The sequence below is a fragment of the Phyllobates terribilis genome, unplaced genomic scaffold (genome assembly GCF_046119375.1).
Source record: "Phyllobates terribilis strain yellow unplaced genomic scaffold, ASM4611937v1 Scaffold_9__5_contigs__length_417890890, whole genome shotgun sequence".
Lineage (NCBI taxonomy): Eukaryota > Metazoa > Chordata > Amphibia > Anura > Dendrobatidae > Phyllobates > Phyllobates terribilis.
The window spans coordinates 54000856-54025739 of record NW_027362769.1 but is presented as its reverse complement, the minus strand read 5'-3'; the positions used below and the strand labels follow the sequence as shown (position 1 = coordinate 54025739).

At 41.5% G+C, this 24884-nt stretch overlaps 1 protein-coding gene across 3 annotated transcripts in view; it reads right to left on the bottom strand.

The window, feature by feature from the left end:
• Positions 1-24884, bottom strand: part of HYCC2 (hyccin PI4KA lipid kinase complex subunit 2) — a 94752-nt gene that overhangs the window by 40516 nt on the left and 29352 nt on the right. Inside the window, exons 3-5 of one of the 3 annotated variants that reach the window (XM_073646499.1) lie at positions 13812-13922; positions 6354-6431; positions 3349-3450 (exon numbers count right to left, since the gene is read on the bottom strand). In XM_073646499.1, the coding sequence (XP_073502600.1) occupies positions 3349-3450; positions 6354-6404 (153 nt within the window). In that variant the 5' untranslated portion in view covers positions 6405-6431; positions 13812-13922. The remainder of the gene's footprint in view (positions 1-3348; positions 3451-6353; positions 6432-13811; positions 13923-24884) is intronic. The other 2 variants (XM_073646501.1, XM_073646500.1) reach the window with 2 other exon arrangements.

Below are 24884 nucleotides of genomic sequence, written 5' to 3'. Positions count from 1 at the left end.
AGAAGTACTGATCGCATGCTAAAACGTTATGTGAACACAGTGTTGGTATTAAAAAATTAGGTTGAGACAATTTCTTTAAAGAGGACCTTTCACCAATTTTTTTTTTAACTGGACACATGTTGAAACAGCAGCTGCAGAGGAGGAATAAAAGTATTTCTTTTTTTTACTATATTTCGACTCTGTTGAGGAGATATTAGCAATTATAAGTATTTGGCACCTAGTGAGTTAATTTTTGCTAAGTCCATATGGGCATTATTAGAGTTTTCACTGGTGTGTACTTCTTTCCTTAGTATGATGTTGCTCAATCATAAGCAGGCAGCAACACAATGGCTTTAACAGGTTACTTCTGTGTGAGATGTAATGACCCCTTGCTCTGCTCTTACTGCAGAGAGAGAATTACAGTAGTTGCTCTAGGCACAACAGACATAAGTGTGATACTGACATCTCCAGACAGGCAGTGTGAAGAGAGGGACAGTACAGCAGAAGTGACAGTGCTATAAGAGGAGGAGAGCTGATAGAAGGATCTGTAATGTGACACAGCTAAACTCAGCTGTGCTGTCCCTCCCCACACTGACTGCCTTGACCTTATTGGAAAGGTGTTGGTCATCTGTTCTTTAATCCCAGCACTTTCCAATCATATATAGACCTGGAGATAAGAGCTGTCTGTCATACATTTCACACACTGAGAAACTTTCTTCAAAAAGGTATTGTGGGGCGTGTTCCTGACTGTTTATGATTGGGCAATGTCATACAGAAGGAAGAAGTAAACGCCCCCAGTGAAAATTCCCAGCTAATGCTTACGTGGACATAGTGAAAATTTATGAAAAAGATGCCAAATACTTTGATTGCTAATATCTCCGCAACAGACAGACAAAATAAAAAAAAAATATTCTGCTATGAAGCCACTATTAAATCGTGTATATAGTTCAACAGGAAAAAAATTGGTGAAAGATCCTCTTTAAGTTGCTTTCAATTGCCGGGAATGTTAGGTTTTCATCTCTAGGTATTCCATTATGGGTATTAGGAGTATACATTCTTGATTCAATTTTTAATTTTTTTTTTTTTTTTTTTTACGTGGTCCAAATAACAGTTTTACATGTAAAAGAGAAATTTTATTTCCATGAGTAAATGAGCTGTCCAACCAAAATGTTTTACTAGTCACACCTTACAAAATATCCATGTTTCTATTTTCCTTATATAAAGAAGTCAAGTCTTTTTGATTCCTTAATATGAACTAAATTAGTAGACATGCTGACAAGCGACAAGTCATTAACTCTGGGCATAAACTGTGGAAAATACACAGGGGGACATGCTGTGGATATGGAGGGAGGGGTCAGGTCTGGGCTATGCTCAAGAGTAGAGAATGATGCCCATCTGATATATATTATTGTTCTAAAACACTCAAGGGCACCGCTTATCTGTACTATACGACAAACATCTCATCCACCCGTTATCTCCGCTCAATCTGAGAGCGCTCAGCCACAGGCGAGCTCTGCGAGACAATTATTATGTTCCCATGTAATGAATCTGCCTGTGAACATAATTACTGGTTTGCTCTCTAGCTTCATTGATAAAATATCAAAGTAATTTCAATGCCTTTGTTAATGACCTGCGCTGTCCCATCGGGCATCTATACCAGCAGGCAGAACGTGCCATAGCCGAGGGCTGCACGGGCTCCATCATACTGTAATATTCTGCTCTACTTCTATCAAGTCAGCATTTGATCTGCGAATGTGAGAACCTTCTAATCGGAAAGGTTATTTTAGACACTCAACTCATTAACAAAAGGACATTTCATTCCATTTATCTTCCCACTAAGTAAATGAATTTGAGAGAGGTTACATTAATGGACCTAGCACTTCCTCAACAGATAAGTAATTACACCCAAAAACAACAAGGTGAACCAGAGGACAAACGGGAATGTTTCTGCAGATGAGATGAAGCTACTAACAAAACCACAACATCCTCAGACATAGATATGGGAACTAATATGTGGCCATCATTCTAGGGGGGGGTAAAACTAGGAGAGTCACTTGTAGAGAAGAATCTGGGTGTACTTATGGATCGCAGACTCAAACTGAATAAAAGCACAATGTCAATCAGCAACTTCTAATGCCAACAGGATATTATCATGTGTTAAGAGAGGCATGGACTCGTGGGACAATGACGCAATACTACCAGTACTAGTGCAGCACCATCTGGAGTGGGCAGGTCAGTTCTGGGCACCAGTTCATTGAAAGGATACAAAGAAGAGCCACAAAACTGGTCAGGGGCATGCAGAACCTCGATTGTGAGGAAAGATTCAAAGTATTCCATTTATTTAGTCTTGAGAAGAGACGTCTAAGGGGGGACATGATTAACTTGTACAAGGACATAAAAGGCCCATACTAAAAAGTATGGACAAAAGCTGCTTCATGTAAAATGCCCTCTTAAAAGAAAAAGGGGCACTCAGTCCGCATGGAAAACAAAGGTTCAATCTCCAGAGGAGACAAGGCTTCTATACCATGAGAACTGGTACTCTGTGGAGTAGTCTACCTCAGGAGCAGGTCACACAGCGTGAACCATTGATGCGCTTTAGGAGAAAATTATACATATATTTATGTAAAAGTGCAAAGTTCTTTTCTGATTATCTGGTTAACTGGATGGACAATCGGGACCAGGAAAGAACGATTAGAAGGATCGGCTCTTTTGGGGCGGACTGGATCATGTATGTGCCCCTTCCTTTTGTCCTTTCCCATGCCTCAGGTAAACTTGATGGACATTTGCCTTTTTTCAACCATATTAACTTTGCAACTATATTTTGTGTGCCTCTGCTTCACCAAATGAGAAAAATGGCAACCAACATGATGTATTTTAAAGATCCTGATTTTATGTCAGTGAATGAAAACATTTTTATTTACATCAGGATGGGGCAAACTCATACAGGGCTAATCCTCTAATCCTGCTTTCAGCTGAGTAATGGATAGAGCTGTACCCCAATCTAGGCAATGCCCACTAAGCTCAATGCATGAAGCAGCTTCCTCACTAGGGCCAAGTGCATATAGTGTTTGTGTCTATGAAGACCATTCCTGAGAGAGACAGTGTGCTGCCTTTATTATACGGATAAAAAAAAAAACAATATACAGACACATAGCAGATGCAGCTCAAAAGAATGGCTAAATAAGACTGTTGGGATACAATCCATTTACAAATGAAATAACATCCAATAGTCAATTTATTCCCAATGAGCAGAAATCTAAGAAAAGCCACTGATCTAAGAAGTGCTGTGCAACAGTGACACAGGTTATATAAACTATACTGTCCATTATTACACTGCATAATAATAAGCATTCATCTTAACATTATTACCTCATTATTTGGGTCCTGAATGACTTTATACAGGGCAGACACTAGACTTTTCTTGCGATGGAGAGTTGCAGCATAAGCAGATAGCTGCGTTTCAGGTAATACCTGTTAAGAACCAACGGGAAATTAGTTAATTTTAATATTTCTGATAAAATTCACATTCATGCTTTTAAAAAAAAAATGTGCTAAATAATAAAATGTGTGCATGATGCATGCTAAAGTATATGCACATGGTGGACTCACAGCCAAACAATGAAGAGTAAAGGTGGCAACTTGTGCCATTAAACAGTACGGATTGGCAGTCATTGAATGGCCCGCTTAATGATGCACGCTGAACGATCTGTAATAGATAAATCTGTGCACATCGACTGCCATTGTCCTCGACAGTGCGAGTCCTGTTTACACAGGATGATGTGCGGCGCAAAAGATCATTTCACCTGATGAATGAGCGTTTTATTGGGTGATCGGTAGCCTGTTTAGGGAGCAGAGTAAATGCGCCCTGATATTTCAGGGGTTTTGTTCCATAAATTAGTAGCATAAGACTAGTTAAAATATATGACAAAGTTTCCTATCACAAAAGTAATGTCTTTTTTCCCTTTATTAAACTTCTCTTCTTGTTCCCTGCAACATCCATAAGGATTAGTCCCATTGTCAATCAAAGGGGATAATCCTCAGCTTTTTCAACTGAAAGAAGTCGAATGCTTCTTATTCACGTGGTGAATTTTTCTCTGCCGCGTAGCAGGAAATCTGTGCAGAAAATTCCCAATGCATTGGCATAAGGTTGTGGAAACAGCAGCAAACCCAAGCAGTTAAAGGGAACCTGACAGCGGATACATGCTGTCTGATCGGGCGGCATGTATCAGACACTGGCTGTATCATCTCAGCCAGGTACGGCTGACTCAATCGCAGCGGCAGAGTCACACATCTCTAGTTCAGATCCTACAGCCAGTGTCTGATACATGCTGCCTGTGGATGGGCCGGCGAGTATCCACTGTAAGTTTCCCTTTAAAAGACCTGATCGAAGAGTCTTGCTATATTGTGAATAATAAGCTAAAGGGGTATGAGCATAAGCACGTATTTGTATTTCTGGTTAGATTCAGTGGAACTTATCTTGCCAATCTGTTAATATAGAAGTTAAAGGGGTATTCAAATTTCCAAGAACCTATTCCAATATGTAGAAGCTGTAGTAATAATAATTAGCAAATACCTCCAATTAGAAATGTAGTATAGTTCTTCTGATTTGCTATGTCGCTTACCCCAAGTGCAGGGCGTTGCAGTAGCTTAAGTATCCATGGTTACGACTACTAACAGTTAACGAACTTTCACTATATAAGTGGTCGTATGCATGGATACATAAGGCATTTGCTCTGTGCAAAACACTCGGAGAAGTGTCTGCTTTTTTCTGGCAGCATGGATGAAAAGGTGCTGGCAGAGTGAATGTGCACTCTGACGTGCATCATTTTTTGGGCATGTACATCTACTGGAGGTGGACACTAATAAGTAGCGTCTGCCTCCAGTAGGCATAAACGCCAGAAAATGATGCACATCAGAGTGCACGTTCGCTCTGCCATCTCCATTATAGTCTATGGCCCAGTCAGTGCATACTGTACGTCCAAATCCCTTTTTGGGAGGTTTGAATGTAAGCCCTGATGGGGCCACTGAACGGGTGATGGAACGTAATGTGAAAGCACCCTAATGGTTTGGGCATTACCCTACAGGATGCTAGCTGGGTGCAGGACTATTTCCATTTCCACTGTTGTCAGATTCACCATGTGTTCAGTACTTCCATTGTCTTTGAACATTCCACCTGTTCTCATCCTCTCTGTCTTATGCTTGTCACCATTCTATACAAGGTCATGGATAATGTATATTCTGCATTTTTTAAGCCTGTCATGTACTTTTTTTTCCCCCTCCTTTTTCCTTGTTAAATGCAAAAGTATTATGATGGGAAAAGGGTGCAGTAGGTCATCTTAATGCATGACGATATAACTCGCTTTTCAATAAATGGTTGCTTAAAATGCAAGTTATTTTTACCATTTTTCTGGTGGGTTATATGTCAAGATTGAAAAATGTGCAACAAATTAGCTTTAGAAACTGATGCAAAAGCAACAGCAGTGTCTTCTCTGTAGCTAAGAGGGGTTCTGAGAAGGAATAACGAGAACACCAGGGGGCACTATAACAAGTATTTAACGGGATAACTACAGACTGGCGCTTCTGTTTAAAATTTCTCCAATTTAAAAATTGTTACATTCTATGTAAATTACCATTTCATTTTAAATTATGTAACTACCCCTTTATGGTGCTCTCCTACATCATTAAAATATGACAGCACCACAATCGTAAGGACTTAAAAGGGGTTGTCCACTCTAAAAATTAAAGTTTGCTGTCACTCTGGGTGACTGTAGATGACCAAATTGTGACAGTGAGTGGGCGATCACATGATGGTATGTATCTAATTTGTATACTTGCGGTCACGTGATTAGCCCGCCCACCCTCAAGGGAATACAGGGTAATCATGACGGTGTGCACAATGTACAGTCACAATTCAGCTGCTTGCAGTCAGAGTGACAGTAGGCTTTTTTTCTTAGACTGGATAACCCCTTTCAAGATAGAGCGCCCCCCACAGGCCACTCTGGAGCACGAGCATATCATTATCTCCAAACTGAAAGTAAAGATTACACAAGAACCACAGGACGGATTTCATCAACCAAGGTGTCATTTTAATCAGTGCAATGTGGCCCACCTGGCAGTGTATGTGGTTTACTGAGCACAATCCTGCTGACAGGTGCACTTTAAATAAGAAAACTTTTTGGAAGCGATGCTTTAGCTCATCAGGTTTTAATAGGCTTTTTTAACCTTCATGACAGCTTTTACTGTTCAAATAAGGGTTTTCAGAGTTTTCCAGAAATTTTTAAAACAAACTATACAATTATAGAAGGGAGAAGATATTGGAGGAAGAGGTAAAAAGTTTCCAGCCCTCCAGCAGAGCAGCCCGATAATGAACTCACCTTGTATTCCGAGAGCCATTCTTCCACTACTCCACGTTCAGATCCCAGCATCTTCTTACCCTGACCACTGATCTCTTACTAACAAAGAGAGAAACCCTTGTTTATTCTGAACACTTGTCCATAACATAAAAAACCTAACATAGATGAACTTTTAAGAAAAACAAAAGTACATTAGAAATTAGAGATGAGCAAATTGATTCACAGGACTCTGGCCCAGCAGTCATGACAGTATTTCATGACCACTGGCCAAGAGCCTGGTGAACGGCCTCCTCCCTGCATCCTCAGGGTGTTTTCTGACTAGTAGGCTTGGACTGATGTCATGCGTTCATCACACCACACAATGATGATGTGCCAGGCCTACAAATCAGAAGAGGCATGGCATGTCATGTCAGAGGTTCACAGTGCTCCCATCCAGCGACCACGGAATACTGACATGGCCACTGGACAATCGATTCACTCATCTCTATTAGGTAACATCTCGCCTCATTTTACATTTCTATGAGGCATCAACACTTTCATCTTGGGTATCTTAACGTTTCCATCAATTTAATGGTAAAGCATGCATCACTATTCTTATTCTTCAAAATCCAAAAACCTCAACTGACCCTGATTGACCTCATTAAACCAATGGGTTCTAGTGATCCAGTTTAGATCCTTCACATCATAGATCCAACAGTGTCTTGGCTTCCACTATGAAGGGTGGATTTAGACAAAGTCTTACTTTAAAGAGGAAAAAAATAATTGGACCCTTTTTTTTTTTTTTTTTTTTTTACAGGTTATTATTCCCAGGGTGAGAAACAGCCTGGCTATGACAATGAATCAGATTTCAGACCTAAGTGTACACAAATGCCTCGATGTAAAAAAAAAAAAATAAGACAAAGTGTATGACATTGGGTGAACTGAACCCCAGCAGACACCTGCGTGTCCTCTCTCCCCACTTCCTTCAGTTTGGTACTCCGTTCACTGGTAAAGTGGTTTTTCAGGAAACTGAAGGGATTTGCATATCCACGACTGAATGCTCGGCTTGTCTGATGCTTTTACATGTTCCTATTTTTAACTTAACAGTTCAGAAACACTTTGGACTTGTTAATGACCTATATACTGACAGCGCGCTCGCTTGTGCTTTTTATACTCCTAGCTGGTGAAAAGCACATCTGTCCACCAATGACGTGCATGACATTAAAGAGTATGAATACACGGGGTTAAACTGTTTACCCTTGGCACAGGATAAGAGTCTCCGAAAAAGAGAGATGCAGCAGAACATTTTAAATATACATGAGGCCGACTGAAAGGAGATCTTCCCGGATGGAAAAAAAGAAGGACAAGCACTGAATGCAAAGGCCAAAGAAACGTGCAAAAATTATGTCTACACAATGAGCAATGATTTGTGATACACTAGTGAGCATGGACGATACAGCCAAGCAAACAGATGAGAAAATGCTGCTCTCCATTGGTTACATGGAGAGATTTGTTGCTATGATCCCAGAACTATATTATTTCTATGGCTACCCCCAGATACTGCTATATAGCCAGTACATTCAATGTGAAGGTTCAGGCAGTAGCTGTGTAGAGCAATGTAGTAAAGTTTAGATACAACTTATTAAGCAGTAACCATCTCTATATATCTTTCCTCCATAAATAGGACATATGAATATATGAAACTTTGTAATATCTTAAAATCAGAGAAATCGGCTTCTTTCTCCTTTCATTCTCAAAATTTTCAATTAATAGGTACAATCTGTCCTCAGTGAATGCAGTTTTACAGATTGTCCCATTAGGGAGATAGGAGATGACAGTTGGTGCTCACAAGATTCTATGGAGAACTGTAACGGACGTTTCAGGAGAACCTAGAGCAGAATGTCTGTGTTCCTCTAGCTCCTCGCCCATAGACTCTTAAAAACACCAACTGTCGTCTCCGATCTCAGTAATGGGAAAATCTGCCTTCACTGAACACAGATTTTACCCATTCATTGAGTGGGAAGAAGCAAATTTGTGACAAAAGATGCATTACAAAGTCGCTTATTTTTATGTGTAATAAAGAGTAACAGTAGTTTTAATTTTTAAGCTTTTACTTAATTTTTGTCAGGCCATATCAAAAGTAAAAAGGACAGTAAATTTCCAACTTGGACCCAAATGTATTAGCTGGAACCAAAAAAAAAGAAAAGTGTCATTCGCTTCATCACTGCAAAAGTAGCCGATAGCTGGAGGAGAGCGGTGATCAGCTCATTATCAATGGCCCTAATGGATGGCCAGGGTCAAAACCAACTACCCAGAAAAAAATGTTTTAATTTCCAGGTCTGTAACGAAAAAGACTACAGCTCAGTGACAGTGCCCTATTCCCAAGTAACTGATGATGTGCAGCAATGCGTGCTCCTCACATCGCTGCTATTCTGGGGCTCTGAACACTGACATTTTATCATTAAGGCCTCCTTCACACCTGACCCCCAAACACCCACAAGTCAGAGTGCTGCAAAATGGTTAGGATTTTCTATAGACTTGCATCACAACTCATCCATCACAATTTACAATCATAGGCTCTGTTGTAGATTCACTCACATATGACAAAAAATATTGCTGCATGTGCGTTTTTTTTCTCTTGGCAAAATGATGAACCCCACTTAAAGGGGTTTTCCCACAAACAACGTTAATTTTAAAGTTGCTTTTAATCAATAGATCTTGGAATAATAACTTCCACAATTGAATGTATTTAAATAAAATGTTCCTGTGCTGAGATAATCTTATAAATGTGCCCCTGCTGTGTACTGTGTAATGGCTGTGTCTGACCATGCAGGAACACGGTCTGATCATACCACAGCTCCTGGGCAGGGGGGAAGCAAGAAAGTATACAGACAGGACAGCACGGGATTGCAGATGATTCTTTTTGTGAGATAAAACATTTCCCTGCCTGTTTTTTAAAAAAATGAAAGAATTATTTGCGATCCCATGCTGTCCTGTCTATATATGCTCTTTTCCTTCCTCCCCTGCCCAGGAGCTGTGGTATGATCAGACCATGTTCCTGCACGGTCAGACACAGCCATTACACAGTACACAGTACGACGATGCCGCTGGTCCAAACTAGTCATCATTCAGGAGCGCACTGTTCCCTGGCAGGCAGGAGACTGGAAGGAGGGGAGAAAATACTGGGACAACCTACTCGGGACAATCCCTTCTCAATTCCTGTTTGCCCCCAGTAAAATAATAACACATATACTCACTTCCGGTGCCGTTCCAGCGGTGTCTGCACTGGTTCTCCCGGGGCTCGGATGACATTGTTACGTCACGCAATCCCTACAGACAATCAGGGGCCACTTCACTTACCCCACCTTCGGGCGTATCACATACATCCGGAGGAAGGGAGAGCTGCAGCTTCAAGCGAGCCAGAGAACAGCGCCAACACTGGAGGAAAGTATTAGGATGCAGTCAGACTGCCGTATAACACGGACGACCATCACATCGCAGTGCACGAACTGGCAGGCGGCTCTCCTGACCCGAGCGTGACAGCTGCATAGAAATACATGGTGTTGCGCTTGGGTCAGGAGAGCCGCCGGCCAGTCTGTGCACTGCGATACGATTGTTGTTCATGTTATATGGCCGTATGACTGCGCCCTAAGTGTTATTATTTTACTCGGGACAAACATTGGGATCGAGTAGTAGGCATCCCCTTTACGACTGATGGCATATCCCTGGTATATATCCAATGCCTCTGTACAGTGTCAGGTCTTCCCTGTCGTGCTGACAGGCAGCATTGTAGCGCTTTTCTTCCACTATATGGGAACTGTTATCTGGGGACATTGTTGAACTATAAGGGCTTGTGAACCGCTCCTGAGCATAGTATGAGGATATCTGACCACGGCTTGGCATGATTAGGGTACTGTTATGATGTTACTGGACAGAAGTACTCAGAATAACTGCTAACCACCATTTCTCTAGATTGCTGCGTTTTTCTCTATCGTGGCTTCTTTTTAATCAGCGTAAAAATACAGCATTTTCTCTTCATTTGCCAAGGAGGGAAGAATATGGTTCCTCAGTTTAGCTTTCTGGCTGGTTCATCGTTCAGCCACTTCTATAAATTACTGAAATTGGACAAATGTATTTAAAGGTTTTAATCAGATGGATTGAGGCAAAGTATACTTAGTGATCCATACATCCCCATTCTCTGCCAGAGGCTTCTAATGATTCAGCACAATCCAGGCGAGACCAGGAATCATTGCCAGCCTACTGCAAGATATTATTTTTGTTTTGGCATTTAATGATTTGACATAAAACAGAACAAAAAAATGCAAAAGGTGCGAGTAAGGCTATGTGCAGACGGTCGGTATTGGCAGCGCTTTGAATGCAGTATACTTTATGCTGTGTCCACAGCGCTGCACGCAGGTGAATCCGCATCTGTTCATTGAACCATGTGGATTCACCGCATCCTATACATTGCACTGATAGAATTTCTCTTTCCGAGAAATGGACATGCTGCAGTCTGGAAAGACGTGCCACATGTCCGTGGGTGATCCGCAGGTGCACGGAGACGCACAGTGGACATGGGATTTGTATAAATCCATCCACTATGCTGTAACATCTGGCCGCTGTGGATTGTATGCAGTACAAGTGCGCAGCGTCCAATCCGCAGCGATTACTGATAGTGTGCACGCACCCTTAGACATGTAAAAAAATCCTATTAATTCCTGCATTCTAAATTGCAAGATTACATTTTCATGTCTCAACAGAGTAAAGTCTTCTCCAAGTCCATTAATCTTGTGTATATTACCTGCGTCTATGTGGATTACTACACAAAGTTGTATATGCTAAAAAAAACAAAAAAAACAAACGGATTATAGCCGTGAAAGGTATGCTGGGTATTTTGCCTCAGTTTATTTGAGCCAAAATCTTCATGGATTATATGAGTTCGTGTTGTGGATTTGACACAGATTTCATGCTTTGCATTTGTTGACATCCTCAATTAATTTCACACAAAAAAATTGACACATACTGGGATTTCAGCACAAACATTTTCCGCAACATGTGAATTGCTGAAATATCCACTTTGGTAAAATATTACACTTCAGGCTAATCCATGCAGAAAATCTGCTGTAAATACACAACGTGTGAACATATCCTTAGTCTACAAAATGTGCTCAACTGAAGACTTAAAGGGAATCTGTCACTGAGTTTTTACCTCCTAATCTGGGATCAGCACAACATAGAGGCAGAGTCTCTGATTCCAGTGATGTGTCATTTACTGGGCTGCTTGCCGTAGTTTTGATGAAATCACTGTTTTGTCAGCAGGAGATTATCACTAGAGAACTAGTAATCCTGCTGCCATATAGTCCTCCATGTTTATGAGCTCTGTATAACCCTCGTCCCCACACCACTGCTTGGCTGCTTTGGCAGCTTTTTGCCTGTGTATACTGTACACAATCAGTGGTGTGGGCAGCGTTATATAGAGCTTAGCTTTCAGAGAACTGCTAGATCTGCAGCAGATTAAACAGTGATTTAATCAAATTGAAAGCAAGCAGCCCAGTACGTGACACATTGGTGGAATCAGGGTCTCGGTCCTTACATCAGGCTGCTCTCAGATGGGGTAGCAAAGACCTGGTGACAGATTCCCTTTAAATTACGACTTAGATTTTGGTTAGAAGTAGTCTATAGCTGGCCATAAACATAACATTAGTTTTTGCCAGCATGTTGGCTGAGCACCGGCATACTGGATCATTCATACAAGTGATATCACTATCGGCATGTCAGACTAAACTTGCAGATCAGGGCGACTGTTTAGAGAAATAACAAAAAAGGGTAAAATAGAACAGGCTTGTATAAATTGGCAAATGGCCGGCAAATCATGCAATACACGTGTAGTTTTAGCCAACAGCAGAGCTGTGGAGTTGGAGTTGTGGAGTCAGAGTCGGTGTAAAATGGACCGACTCCTAAAATATATAATACATTGGGTACAGTAGTTCAGTGCAGTATGTGCCGTAAATATTTTCATAAGAATTTGGGAAAGTTATGAAATTTCCTATAAACGTCGGTTCTGTTCGTGATCTAAAGGTCTGGGCTTTTAGTTGAGATGAATCTGTGCTGCACTTTATGTACACGCTCAGTTGTGAGGCCATGCTGTGGAGTCAGGAGTCATGGAAATTGAGGAGTCTGAGTCGGTGGTTTAGCTTACCGACTCCACAGCCCTGGCCAACAGACAATAAAAATCCATCCTGATTTAACATAGTTTTTGGCAAACCGTAGCCTGCTATTGGCCATTGTAAACAATTTCGGTAAAATTTTCAAATGATGTATAGACGGCTTAATTCTGGGTGATACTGGTGGGACAACACATTGATTTAGAAGACCATACTTGTCATTGTTTGCATATAGACCAATACAAATGTACAGTCATTTAAAAGTAGTCTGTGACCAAATCCCATCCTGTATTTCTGGTGAACCTACACAGCAATGTGTATAAACATATTACACAGGTATGACTGGATGTATGTAAAAGCTTAGAAGCACTGGTTCATGATCCATTAAGAGGGTTGTTCACTACTTGGACAATCCCTTCTCAATCCCAAAGTTTCCCCCGTAAAGAAACCATACCTACCATTGCCTCCAGTGCCATTCCAGCAGTATCAGCACTGGCTCTCCCGGGGATCACGTGACATTGTTATGTCACACGATCCCTGAGGTCAATCAGAGCTGGATTCACTCTCTGCGCCTTCGGACAAATCACATATCTGGAGGAAATGAGAGCTGCTGATCTCTAATTTCATCTCAATATATGCGATACGCCAGAAAAGTGAAGCCAGCTCTGATTGGCCGCAGGGATCACGTGACAAAGTCCCAACAAAGCTAAAATGGCACCGATTGTAGGCATTATTTTGCAGGAGGTAAATATGAGTAATTGAGAAGGGGTTGTCTGAGTATTGGACAATGCCTTTAATAGAGCGGGAAAGTCAAAGAGGAGTTGTATGCCTTTGAGAATATCAGACATATAGCAGATAAAGGGTGTCATAAAACAGGCAGTGCTTTCTAATGGTCAACAGAGAAGGAAAAGGGAATATCCATTGCATTCCTGTCGGTGAAAATTTTCCAAAATAACATTGTTTTTGGGAAATGCTGTGTAAATCTTTCCTTGCCAACTATTGGGGCTGTCTTTGGGTGGTGAAGACTTGTCTCTTACATTTGTTATAAGCGTTTAATCTACTTCTGAATTTTTTATTACAAATCCCAATCAAACATTCCACCATCCTTAGTGAATACTTGTTCTGTAAGTAAGGCAAGTAACTTTCCTTGCACAAGGGATTTAGGTCACCGAAAACACACAAGGTTCTTTGGTTACAGGCCAACATCGTGAGTATCTTATGTCTGACCGAGATCACAAAAGTGTACAGGTTTGTAAAATCACCTTCATGACTAACAGATCCCTGTGGTGATCCCACTCAATCAATGGAGCACACTCAGCGAGACACTCACACTTACCTGAATTTAAAAAATAAATTCAATCAGTTTTGTACATTGAGCAGTGGGAGGTGCTGGGTTTCACGTGGACTGCATTTGCTGACTTGTACAGGCATCCTTGATTCTCTAAAGCTTTAAAAAAATAAAAAAATAATTTACTAATGGAAAAATAATTTTAGTATAGACCAGATTCACATTGGCATCTAATGTTCCATTACCATGAAGCACTATTTTTCCTGTAAAATCAACTAACACTATCATTTGTCTATGAGGTCCATTGGTTGCTGCCAGTGAGCATAGTGAGATGGAGCCATCACCGCACAGTTGCAATTCAATTATACAACCCCCATTGCAAATAAAGTATTTTTTTTAGCAAAATTTATAAACTTTCTGCTGTTTGCAGTAAGCAAAGAACAAGAACAATTCAACTCCCCAATAACCATGCCTGAAAAGGACTTAATGACGGCCATTTTTATTTATTCACCGACGTGGCTGCATAAGGCTTTGTTTTGTTTCATGTGTGACAAATTGTATCATTCTTTAGCACTCATTTTGGGGTACATAGAAATACTGTGTAATTTATATAATTATTTTTTTATAAAACTATATTAAGAAAAAGTGATTTCTGGTTTTGTTTTTTGCTAATATTATTATTATTAATATTTTTATTTATATAGCACCAACATATTCCGTACCGCTTTACAATTCAGACAATTTACAGACATTATCAGCACTGTCCCCACTGGGGCTCGCAATCTACATTCCCTATCAGTATGTCTTTGGAGTGTGGGAGGAAACCGGAGAACCCGGAGGAAACCCACACAAACACTTGGAGAACATACAAACTCCTTCCAGATGTTGTCCTTGGTGGGATTTGAACCCAGGACCCCAGCGCTGCAAAGAAACTGTGCCACTCACTGAGCCACCGTGCTGCCAAGTTACAGGAAATCACAGCTCCTTATAGTGACATAAGTCACTGGCAAAGCGGATCTTTGTCTGTTTGGACCCTGCAGCTCTGCTATGCTGGCAAACATCCGGTGACCATGTGACGAAGGTCCTAAAGACGCATCATTAGTACTGATGACACTGTACACTACTCATTGAGCATCATGTAGCCAGTGAAATAGAAGCCAGAAACAGCGATAAGCAGGTTCTGTCTTCTCGCCAGCGGGAGACCCGACCTGTTCCTGCTAGATTGAAGGAACTTTAACCCCATGCCATAAATTTACAACAGCATGATGTTAAAGCCCAGGAGCAAACATGGTTAATATACAGCACTAAAATAGCTCAACAAAACTAACATAAGTGAACTCTCCAAATTCAACACAAAATGCCACTTTTAATGACTAGTACAGTCTCAGAACTAATCCACCCCCCCTCAAATCAAGGGTCTTTAGTACTTATCAGAGCACCTTTGGCTGCTATAACCTGCTGCAAATGTGATGCATAGTCATACACCAGCAAGGATAGATACAGATTATACACAAGGTCAAAGTTAAGGGAACACTGCCTTCACTACCTGTACATGGCAAACAGAAGACGCCATCACCGGCTGCCACCAGATTGCTGAAAACCCTGGAGTGATTGCAACAGACTTGCAGCAAGATTAGGTGGCAGCAGACATGAAGTTTCACTTTACACAGCAAGTCTCTCAAAGACGTCCACCTCTACTGACCCAAAAGTACAAGGGAAGTCCGCTTAAATATCTTCAGAACTATTGGGATTCTGTTCTGTGGATTGAGAATACAAAACTGGAACTTTTCAGGGGGTCCATGGATCACTAGTTTATCTAGAGGAGGAAGAATAAAGAATATGATGAAAAGATCACCGTGCCTACAATGAAGCCTGACCCAGTGATAGATACCCTGAGGCTACTTTGGTTCCTCAGGCATTGTAAACCTGCATGGAGGGGGGGAGATGGATTCAATCTTCAATCAAGTATCAATGTCATGACCTCTGTGAGGGAGGTAAAGATTGGCGGTAAATTGCATTTTCCAAATGGACAATGATTCCAAGCATTCCTCAAACTCCACCAAGGCTTGTTTTCAGAAGAATTTCTAGAGGATTCTGGAGTAGCCATGACAGTCGCCTGACTTGAACCACAGAGAGACACTTCGGAGGGATTGGAAGAAGGAATTTGCAGAGAAACCCAAGAATATTAGTGAAGTGAAAGCCACTGCCCATGAGGAAAGGGCTAAGATTCCTCAGGAACCCTGCCAGAAGCCGGTGTCTGGCTATACATCATATGTGCAGCAGGTCATAACAGCCAGAGGTGCTCTGCTAAGTAGTAAAGACACTTCTCATGGAGGGAAATAATAATTCCGAGACTGCAGTAGTCATTAAAAGTGGCATTTTGTGTTGAATTTTGATAAACCTCTTGTTATATTAATCGTGCTCAGCTATTTATATTGCTCTAGTTTGATTATTAAAAAACAGAAAAAAAAGTAAATTGATCAAGTTAATTATATAACCTCCGTTGTAAGTCGCATTTATTATCACTGCAATTGTACAAAGTAAGTGCAAACTACAACCAGTGCTGCTTAGAAATGTCAGGCCTCTGGGATTGCAATTCTCAGGTCATAAGCGCAGCTGCGTCAGTGAGCAGGGGCACCAATCCAAGGACAAAGTGGCCAGATACGGCGAAACATCAAAATCCATTGGAGATACAGAGACGTAAACCTTCCTTAAAAACGTCACTGTTTTTAACGTCCTGATATCGGACATAAAAAGTAGACTAAGGCTATGCTCTCATGTCCAGTAGTGATCAGTTAGAAAGGATCAAGTAGAAATCAGTTAGCAAAAAAGTTGCAGACACAAGTTTATTAGTTTTTAAACAGCTGATCTCTGCTGGATCCATTTTTTTTTTAACATTGAAGTCTTTGGAAAACAGATCTGTTAATCAGCCTTCCATTTTTCTTTCATTTGTAAAGGATCCGTTTTCTGCTAACAGGATCCATATAAACTTTTTGTACTCGCCATGTTTACTCAGTGTAATTCTTTTTTTTTTTTTTTTTTCTAAAGATTTACTCACCAACCGCTGCTCCGGTATTGGCTCTCCACCACTGTTGACAGGCTGCAGTCGTAACTACACAGCTACAGCATGTGACCACTGCAGCCAATCACTGAGTTAGTGGTCTTGTGCAGTTTACCATGGCACCACTGCTGAGCCCTGTGATTGGCAGCCTGCCAGCAAAGCCTGGGGCCAAGAGAGGCAGGGGAGATTGAGTAAAGCTCATTTTTTATTTTCATACTGAGCAAGTCTGGGGATTGCAAACAGTTTATACTGGAAAATATATACTTCATTAAAGCATATCTTTTTTTTTTCACTTTTCCTTTCTTTACCATAACTTGTATGTCCTGCCAAATGATGGGGGTCTGGATCCGGAGCCCTCCAGAAATACTCCTCTGACGCATTCTGCACAGGAGGCAGAAGCACGGAGCTGTAGCATGTGCACACAGTGTTAGGCAGGCTCAATAGAAAGTCTATGAGTCTATATACCTTTCTGTGCACTTTCAGTATAAAGCAACCTAACAGCACCCGCACAATAGCGGCTACATGTGGATGACTGTTATCACCGTCAGCTGCAATCCCAATGGTCATTATCATTATGATTTCTTGGCTGGTTGAAAATCATGATGATAAATGGCCATCATCGGTGTGAGGAGACCCCTTACCCAGTGGCAAGGAATTCTGTCCCCCATGGTTGCAAACATTGTACGGATATAAATGTCCATCGATGCTCAGGAATGATTTTACAAGTCACTGATTGGACTTCTGTGCTTTGGAAAATTGTGATGTGTCAATGACTCAAAGGTTCAGATTTTACAACATTTTTTTGTTTTATAGCTCACTTACAACTTAAAGAAAAAAAAGAATTTGCAATATTAAACTGGTGTATTTGATTTGTATTCCATTAAACAGGTCACTGGGAAAAAAATGTTTTTTTAATCACCTTGATAAATGCCCACTATTACCCGAGCACATAAAACCCCCTATCAGCTCCCGGCTGAGCTCCGGTAATGATTGCATGTCCCGCTATCGCTACATAAACTCATTTCTGCAAAAAGCAAACAAATTGAAAGCATGATCAAATAAATTGTTACTACAGATGTCTCGGATTTTTATCCAAATCCCATTAGAATAATAAAGAAAATCTGGAGAACAAAGCTGCAGGCAGCGTGGAGCAGCTGCATCCATGGGATTTTATGTTGTAGATTTGGGATATTACCCATGGTTAGAATTGAGAACATTACATTCTCTTTGATTTAAAAATGAATGACAGAATAAAATCTTGGGAAAAAAACTATTTTAATCTACAGCAAATTCATATTGTACCATCGAATAGTTTACATTTTAGTTTTTTCTACATTTGGCCTAGAAAGGGTCATATTGGATACAAAAATGGCATCCAAACAGTGGTTTTAATGGATTACAGCATTGAAAAAAAACTTGTTAAAAAAAATGCTGAGAATTTTCTAAAGCTGCTGTATTTCTGCCACAGTTTTTAGACAAATTATGGCAAAACACTTTATCATGATCAAAATGATCTGGGACTTCAGATTGGCCAACAATCTTTGGCTGATTAGAGTTTCGGCTGTTAGTTTTCCAAAATTTGTCTGAAAGTCAGAGAGACAAAAAGTAAAATCAGTATAGAAGTTACCTTAATCGAAAAGTTAGAGGGATAACTTGCTGATTGATCGCCAGAGGACCGACTACTGTGACCCTCCCCCAAGGATCCTGAGAACAGGGCTGTACAGAATACACCTCAGCTCCAGTGATCAGGAAGATATTCCCTATCCTATTGATCGGGGATATCTTCCATCACTGGCACAGAACCTTTATATTTGCTGCCCTATGTAAGCCTGCCAGTCACTGCAGAGAGGGGCGGCAGAGCCATGAATGCACCGCACTCACAGATGGTGTATTCTGTCAGCACTAGTAGCAGTAGACTTTTCTTTCTTCCTCTGAACGGTTCCTTTATGATTTATCTGATAAGTGACCCTTTTAATTTAGTAGAGAGTGAATGCATTTTTTTACCATGTTCCTTAGTTTTTCTACTTTTAGTTGCAGCATGCTCCAGTATCAGGGGCGCTTGTGTAAGCGGAGAAGATTTTGATGTTATGTTGTAGTTCACCTTTAATTTATATAAAGTTCACAACTACATTATATATCTGTAAAAAATGTGTAGGAAAAATAAAAGAACAGGGGAGGGCTCCTACACACAATCCTTTGCCATTTTTCCATATTACCTGCACCATCATGGCCTGTGGAATAGTATTTTCTGCTCAGCTGATAAACCAGCCAGAGCACAGATGCACAAGACTTGATCCAAGCTAGATTAAAAGGGAATTACAAAGACAAATCCTATTACCCCTTCCCCCTTTTCTATCGTCTCGTTGTCCAATGCTCTGATTGTTTCAGTATGCAATTGTTCCCTCGACAGACAAATGTTGTGGGACGCCATAAACAAAGTCCGGATGATGAGCTAGAAATGGATCCTTTAGAGCAGACAGATTTACTCTGCTGCATGGGTTAAAGACGGAGCCACATTTTTGAGACGGACACAAATTTTGGTTTGAACAAAGTTTGTTGCTTCAGTTTTTATAGTGGAAATTTACATTTAGGCTATGAGCCCAAATATATACTTACCTTCTGATGGCCCCCGGTGTCCTTGTCTTGGCTTGCCGGCAGCTCGCGGTACACTAAAGCAGGGTTCCCCAACTCCAGTCCTCAAGGCCCACCAACAGGTCATGTTTTCAGGATTTCCTTAGTATTGCACAGGTGATGGAATTCTTGCCTGTGCAGGTGATGCAATTATCACCTGTGTAATACTAAGGAAATCCTGAAAACATGACCTGTTGGTGGGCCTTGAGGACTGGAGTTGGGGAACCCTGCACTAAAGGACCTGCCGACATCAGCGGTCGCATGACCAGTCACATGACTAAATGACGTCATGGCAGGTCCTAGAGTCCACCGCGATCTGCCGGCAAGCCAGGACAAAGACACCTTTTTTTTACAGGTTCTATGGCACCCGGGTGCGGAGGAGAGTCTCCTCTTATCCAGACCCGGGTACCATCCGCACATTGAAACGCATGGAATCCGCATTTACAGATGATGCGGATTGCATGCGTTCCAATGCAAGTCAATGGCGGAGAAAACGCAGCGCTTCCGCAAAATAATTGGTAGCGCTGCGTATTTTTCCGCAGTGGAAATTTCCGCAGCATGTGCACAGCACATGCTGGTTATCATTGGGGAACATGGCAGGCCTTCTACCAAGCGTTTCTGCAGCGGAATTGCCGCTGCGGAAACGCTTAAAAAACGCATCGTGGGCACACAGCCTAACTCTCTAGATTGCTAGGACGAGCGATCAGATGAACTGCAAAGTCATTATTCGTCATGGAAACTAACAATCGCAAAAACCTCATTCAAAGAGTGGTTCAATTGCTGTGAAGGCTTTAGGGCACCCAAGAAAACCCAGGGATTGAGATCTGGAGAGTATCCTGGGCATAGACTCACAATTTCAATATTTTGTTAATTGAGACACTTAGTTATCACTTTTTCATTGTGACATGGTCTCCATCATGCTGGAAAAAGCAATGTTCATCACCAAAGCATTTCTGGATCGTTGGGAGAAGTTGCATTTGGAGGATGTTTATTCATGGTAGCTAGGCAAAATTGTGAGTGAGCCCATTGCCCTGGATGAAAAGCAACCCACACACAAATGGTCTCAGGATGCTTTACTGCTGGTATGACACCGGACTCATTGATCTTGTGGGCAAGTTTTCTGGTTCTTGTTCCCATAGCTTTACAGTAAGCTTAGTTCTGCTATGGTATCTATGCAATAAAAGCTTGGTTCCGCTACCATAGCAATATAGTAACCTTAAAGAGGTTGTCCACTACTAATACATTGATGCCCTATCCATAGGATAGGGTATCATTGTCTGATCGGCTGGGGTCCGGCACTCCCACTGATCAGCTGTTATCGGTGTCGGCAGTCACATGCCGGAAGTACCTACCTGCTGAGCTTGGCCGTCTAGTTGTAGTGGCTGCCGCTGGGAACTGCGCATCCTCCTCTCATTGAATTGAATACGAGGAGGATGTGTAGTACCTCACGGCGGCCACTACAACTAGACAGCCAGCTCCGCAAGTAAGTACTTCCAGCTGCCACCGACACCGATAACAGCTGATCAGTGGGGGTGCTGGACCCCGGCCCATACGACATTGATGCCCTATCTTAGGGCATCAATGTACAAGTAGCGGACAACCTCTTTAAATCTGTTCTCATGTCTATGTAGTATGCTTAGTTCTATTACTTTATCTATGAAGCAAGATTGGTTTGTGATACTGTTTCTATGCTGTAAGCTTGGTTCTGGTACCGTATCTACGCAGTAAACTTAATTCTGGGACTGTACCCATGTGGTAAGCCTGGTTCGATTACGGTTTCTATGCAGTGAGCTTATTTCTTCTGATGCATGAATACAGTAACCTTTGTTACTTTAGTTTGGATCTGTTACTGTACTTATGTAATCAGTTTGGTCTGTTTCAAGTTCAACCGTTCTTGTTAGATTTTGAGAGTTTTCATTGCATTACATGCCGCTGTTACTGAGCAGTCAATTTCGTGCTCAAGACAAGTCGGGTTTCAGTTCACTCTTAATTCTTAAATGGAGTGCATGATGTAAGATTTGTTTAGAATGACTTGAATTTTCTATTTCTGTATGGAAGCATTGTTATACAATGTAATCATCTTTCCCTGCAGACACAGTGAGCTCTTCAAGTTACATACGCCTATGTATTTAAATTGGAGTCTTTGCAAATTTTCTACACCTCTTTGGCCAAGAATACTCTAAGGCTGTGTTCCCACAAAGTTTTTGGTGAATTTTTGACGCTGTGTATTTTTGCTGCTTTAAAAACGCAGCGTCTTACAGTTCCAGCTACGTGGATGGGATTTATAGAGCCTTGTGCCCACTGTGCTCTTTTTTTACTCCGTGTAAACTGACCTGCGGTGCGTGTTTCAAATCCACAAGATATCAGTTTTTCTTGCGGGTACACTGAATTTTCGGTGCGGATTTTCCCCAAAGATTTGCATTAGATGCGGATAATTCACAAGTAAAAAACTGCATATGCATGTGTACGCGGGAGAAACGCATCAAAAGCATATAGTCCACACATGAGTGCATCAATAAAGTTTTATCAAAGCCAAACACCAGGAAGTAACAAAAGCATTTATACTTATAGCATGACACCAAGTAGACAGTAGTGCTGGCATAATCTGCTTACTATTTGTTATCCACATAGAGGAGTCATTTATTACCACTTGCCTTGTTACATTACACTGGATTGTCTAATTGACTGGCTTTGATGCTGTGCTAAGTGCATATAACTTTGGAAATGCTTCAAATTGCGTCAATGCTCAAGACTAACTAGCACTCTGTATGGTCCGACCAAAAATAAAATAAAATATGTAGTGCAACCTCTAATTTTATTATATACTCTGCCTTGCAAATAGGTATATTAGGGAGCTTGTTGAAAGACACCCTAATAAATAATTACAATCTGAAAGTATAGCTTCTTAAAAGCGAGATGATTGTAATAGGAGAAGTTCTGCAATACATACGGTTCAATTCTTCACTACTTTTAATAAATCGGTTTGTGGCTATAGTAAATTGGAGCAATACTATATATACCTAGAGGCAGAAAACGACCAATGTAACGTTCCTCATACCAGAGTCTACAAACTCCCCTGTGAGCTAAATACACCAGCAGCCTGACACGAGTACCATACTATGTGTCAGTGCAGGGAAAATATATCAGCCCGATATCCTGGAAATTCACAGAAGTACACACTTACAACCGCAGCAAACAATTTTCAGAAGTTCTATACTTGTATTTTAACCAGATCCACGAAAGTACACAGCAAAGGGAAGCTCTCACTTTAGAAAATGATATATTACATGTAGTTTCAGCAGTGGGAGAGATGTGCATTTATCTCCACTGTCCCAGTGATGTCACTGATTGGCTGCAGCTCATTAGCGACCAGTGATGCTACGTGAGCTCTGCAGCCCAACAATGTCACACAAGTACTGGAAGGTACTAAGGCACAGCGCAGACATTGCTGGAACTGTGCCATTCTGAGCGGTGAGTATATGCAATTTCTATTTATAACGGGGCCCTGTTATATTTAGGACAGGTTGTCCAAGCAGAGGAGAACCCCTTTAAGGCTGTGTGCCCACTATGCGTTTTTTAAGCGATTCCGCTGCAGAAAAGCTTAAAAAACGCTTGGTAGAAGGTCTGCCATGTTCCCCAATGATAATCCGCATGTGCTGTGCACATGCTGCGGAAATTTCCACTGCGGAAAAATACACAGCACTACCAATTATTTTGCATAAACGCGGCCACTTACTTGCATTGGAACGCATGCAATCCACATCACTGGATCTGTACATGTGGAATCCATGCGTTTCAATGTGCGGATGGTACCCGGGTGTGGAGAAGAGGAGACTCTCCTCCGGACTCGGGTACCATAGTACCTGTAAAAAAAAAATAAAATAAAAAATAAATATTATACTTACCTTCTGATGGCCCCCGGTGTCCTTGTCTTGGCTTGCCGGCAGCTCGCGGTAGACTCAAGGACCTGCAGTGACGTTATTTAGTCATGTGACGGGTCACGCGACCGCTGATGTCGGCAGGTCCTTAAAATCTACCACGAGCTGCCGGCAAGTCAAGACAAGAACACCGGAGCCATCAGACGGTAAGTATAATATTTATTTTTTACCATTCTTTATGGTCACACTATATAAATCCATGCCGGTTGCATGGATTTATATAGTGTGACCAAGTTGTCAAGCACTTTCCAAGTGATGCTAAAAGCGCTTGACAACCCGCATGCGGAAATGCATGTGAAGAACGCTTCACATCCGCTTGTCCCTGGCAGGAAAAACGCATGTACAATCCGCATGTACAATCCGCATGCGTTTTTTCTGCCAGGGAGATGCAGAAACGCTCAGGAAAAAGCCGGAGCATTTCTGCATCGTGGGCACATAGCCTAATTGTATGGGTTTGTGGTGGCCCAGTGGGGATCTTTGATCTAGGTACAGGTTGTTTATATTAGATAAACCCTTTAAGTAAACGAAAACGGGTTTCAGAGTAAAGGTTGAACAGGAACCATTTGTAAGATCTGGTTTGTCACAAAGGAATTTCAAGTATGACATGTTATCACATGGGCTCAGAAGAGGACAAGCAGGGCAAAGTGTGAATCACAGGGATTATCTGCTCACAGTAACAAAAGGTTAACTAATCTGATTATTCTCCATGGACCATGAAGTCACTGGCACACTCCGCATCAGAAATCTGTGACAATCTAGGGTACAATACATTAAAGCCCCATACACACAAAAAGGGGAAAAAAGGTGCAGAAAGAGAGGGATCCTGTCACCTGATTCTTGCTGCTCAAACCACAGGCAGCATGAATCATATCTTGGGGTTTGTCTGTTTGGTGGCCAGTATGAACATGCCCTTTTACGTTGCATGCATACCACTTTATACTGTGGCACATATTTATCGGTGGTTTTAGGTCTCTCCCTATGTACACCCAAAGGAAAGACCTGTCAATATCCTGGAGTGGCGCAGGAAAGAAGCTGGGTGAGGGTGCCGATGGACAAGTCTCCTTCCTCCCCAGATCCGGATGGATCTTTAAACTATGTATTCTTTGAAATGCCCCCACACACCTGATTGCAATAGTGCAGCCAGGCTCTGATTAACGCTGTCCATAGCTTGAGCAGCATGACGGACAGGTTTCCTATTAATGGCATGCATCCTATTTTCAAATCCCTAGCATGTTGCAGATTTGTGAGATTCTGATTGCAATGTTTTTTTCTGTGGATTCACAGCAAAATCTGGTTTACTTTACCTTTAAGTTATGTTCACATGTTGGGCATTTGTAGCGGATTTGTATCTGTGGAAAGTGTAACCGTCGTATTCAGATAAATGGAACAGACTCTTAAGTTGCAGAAACTTTCTTCTTCATGGGAGTTCACCCTTTATAAAACTCAGATGCTATTTGCCGACAGGTTATGATAGCTATTGGCGGAGACCGG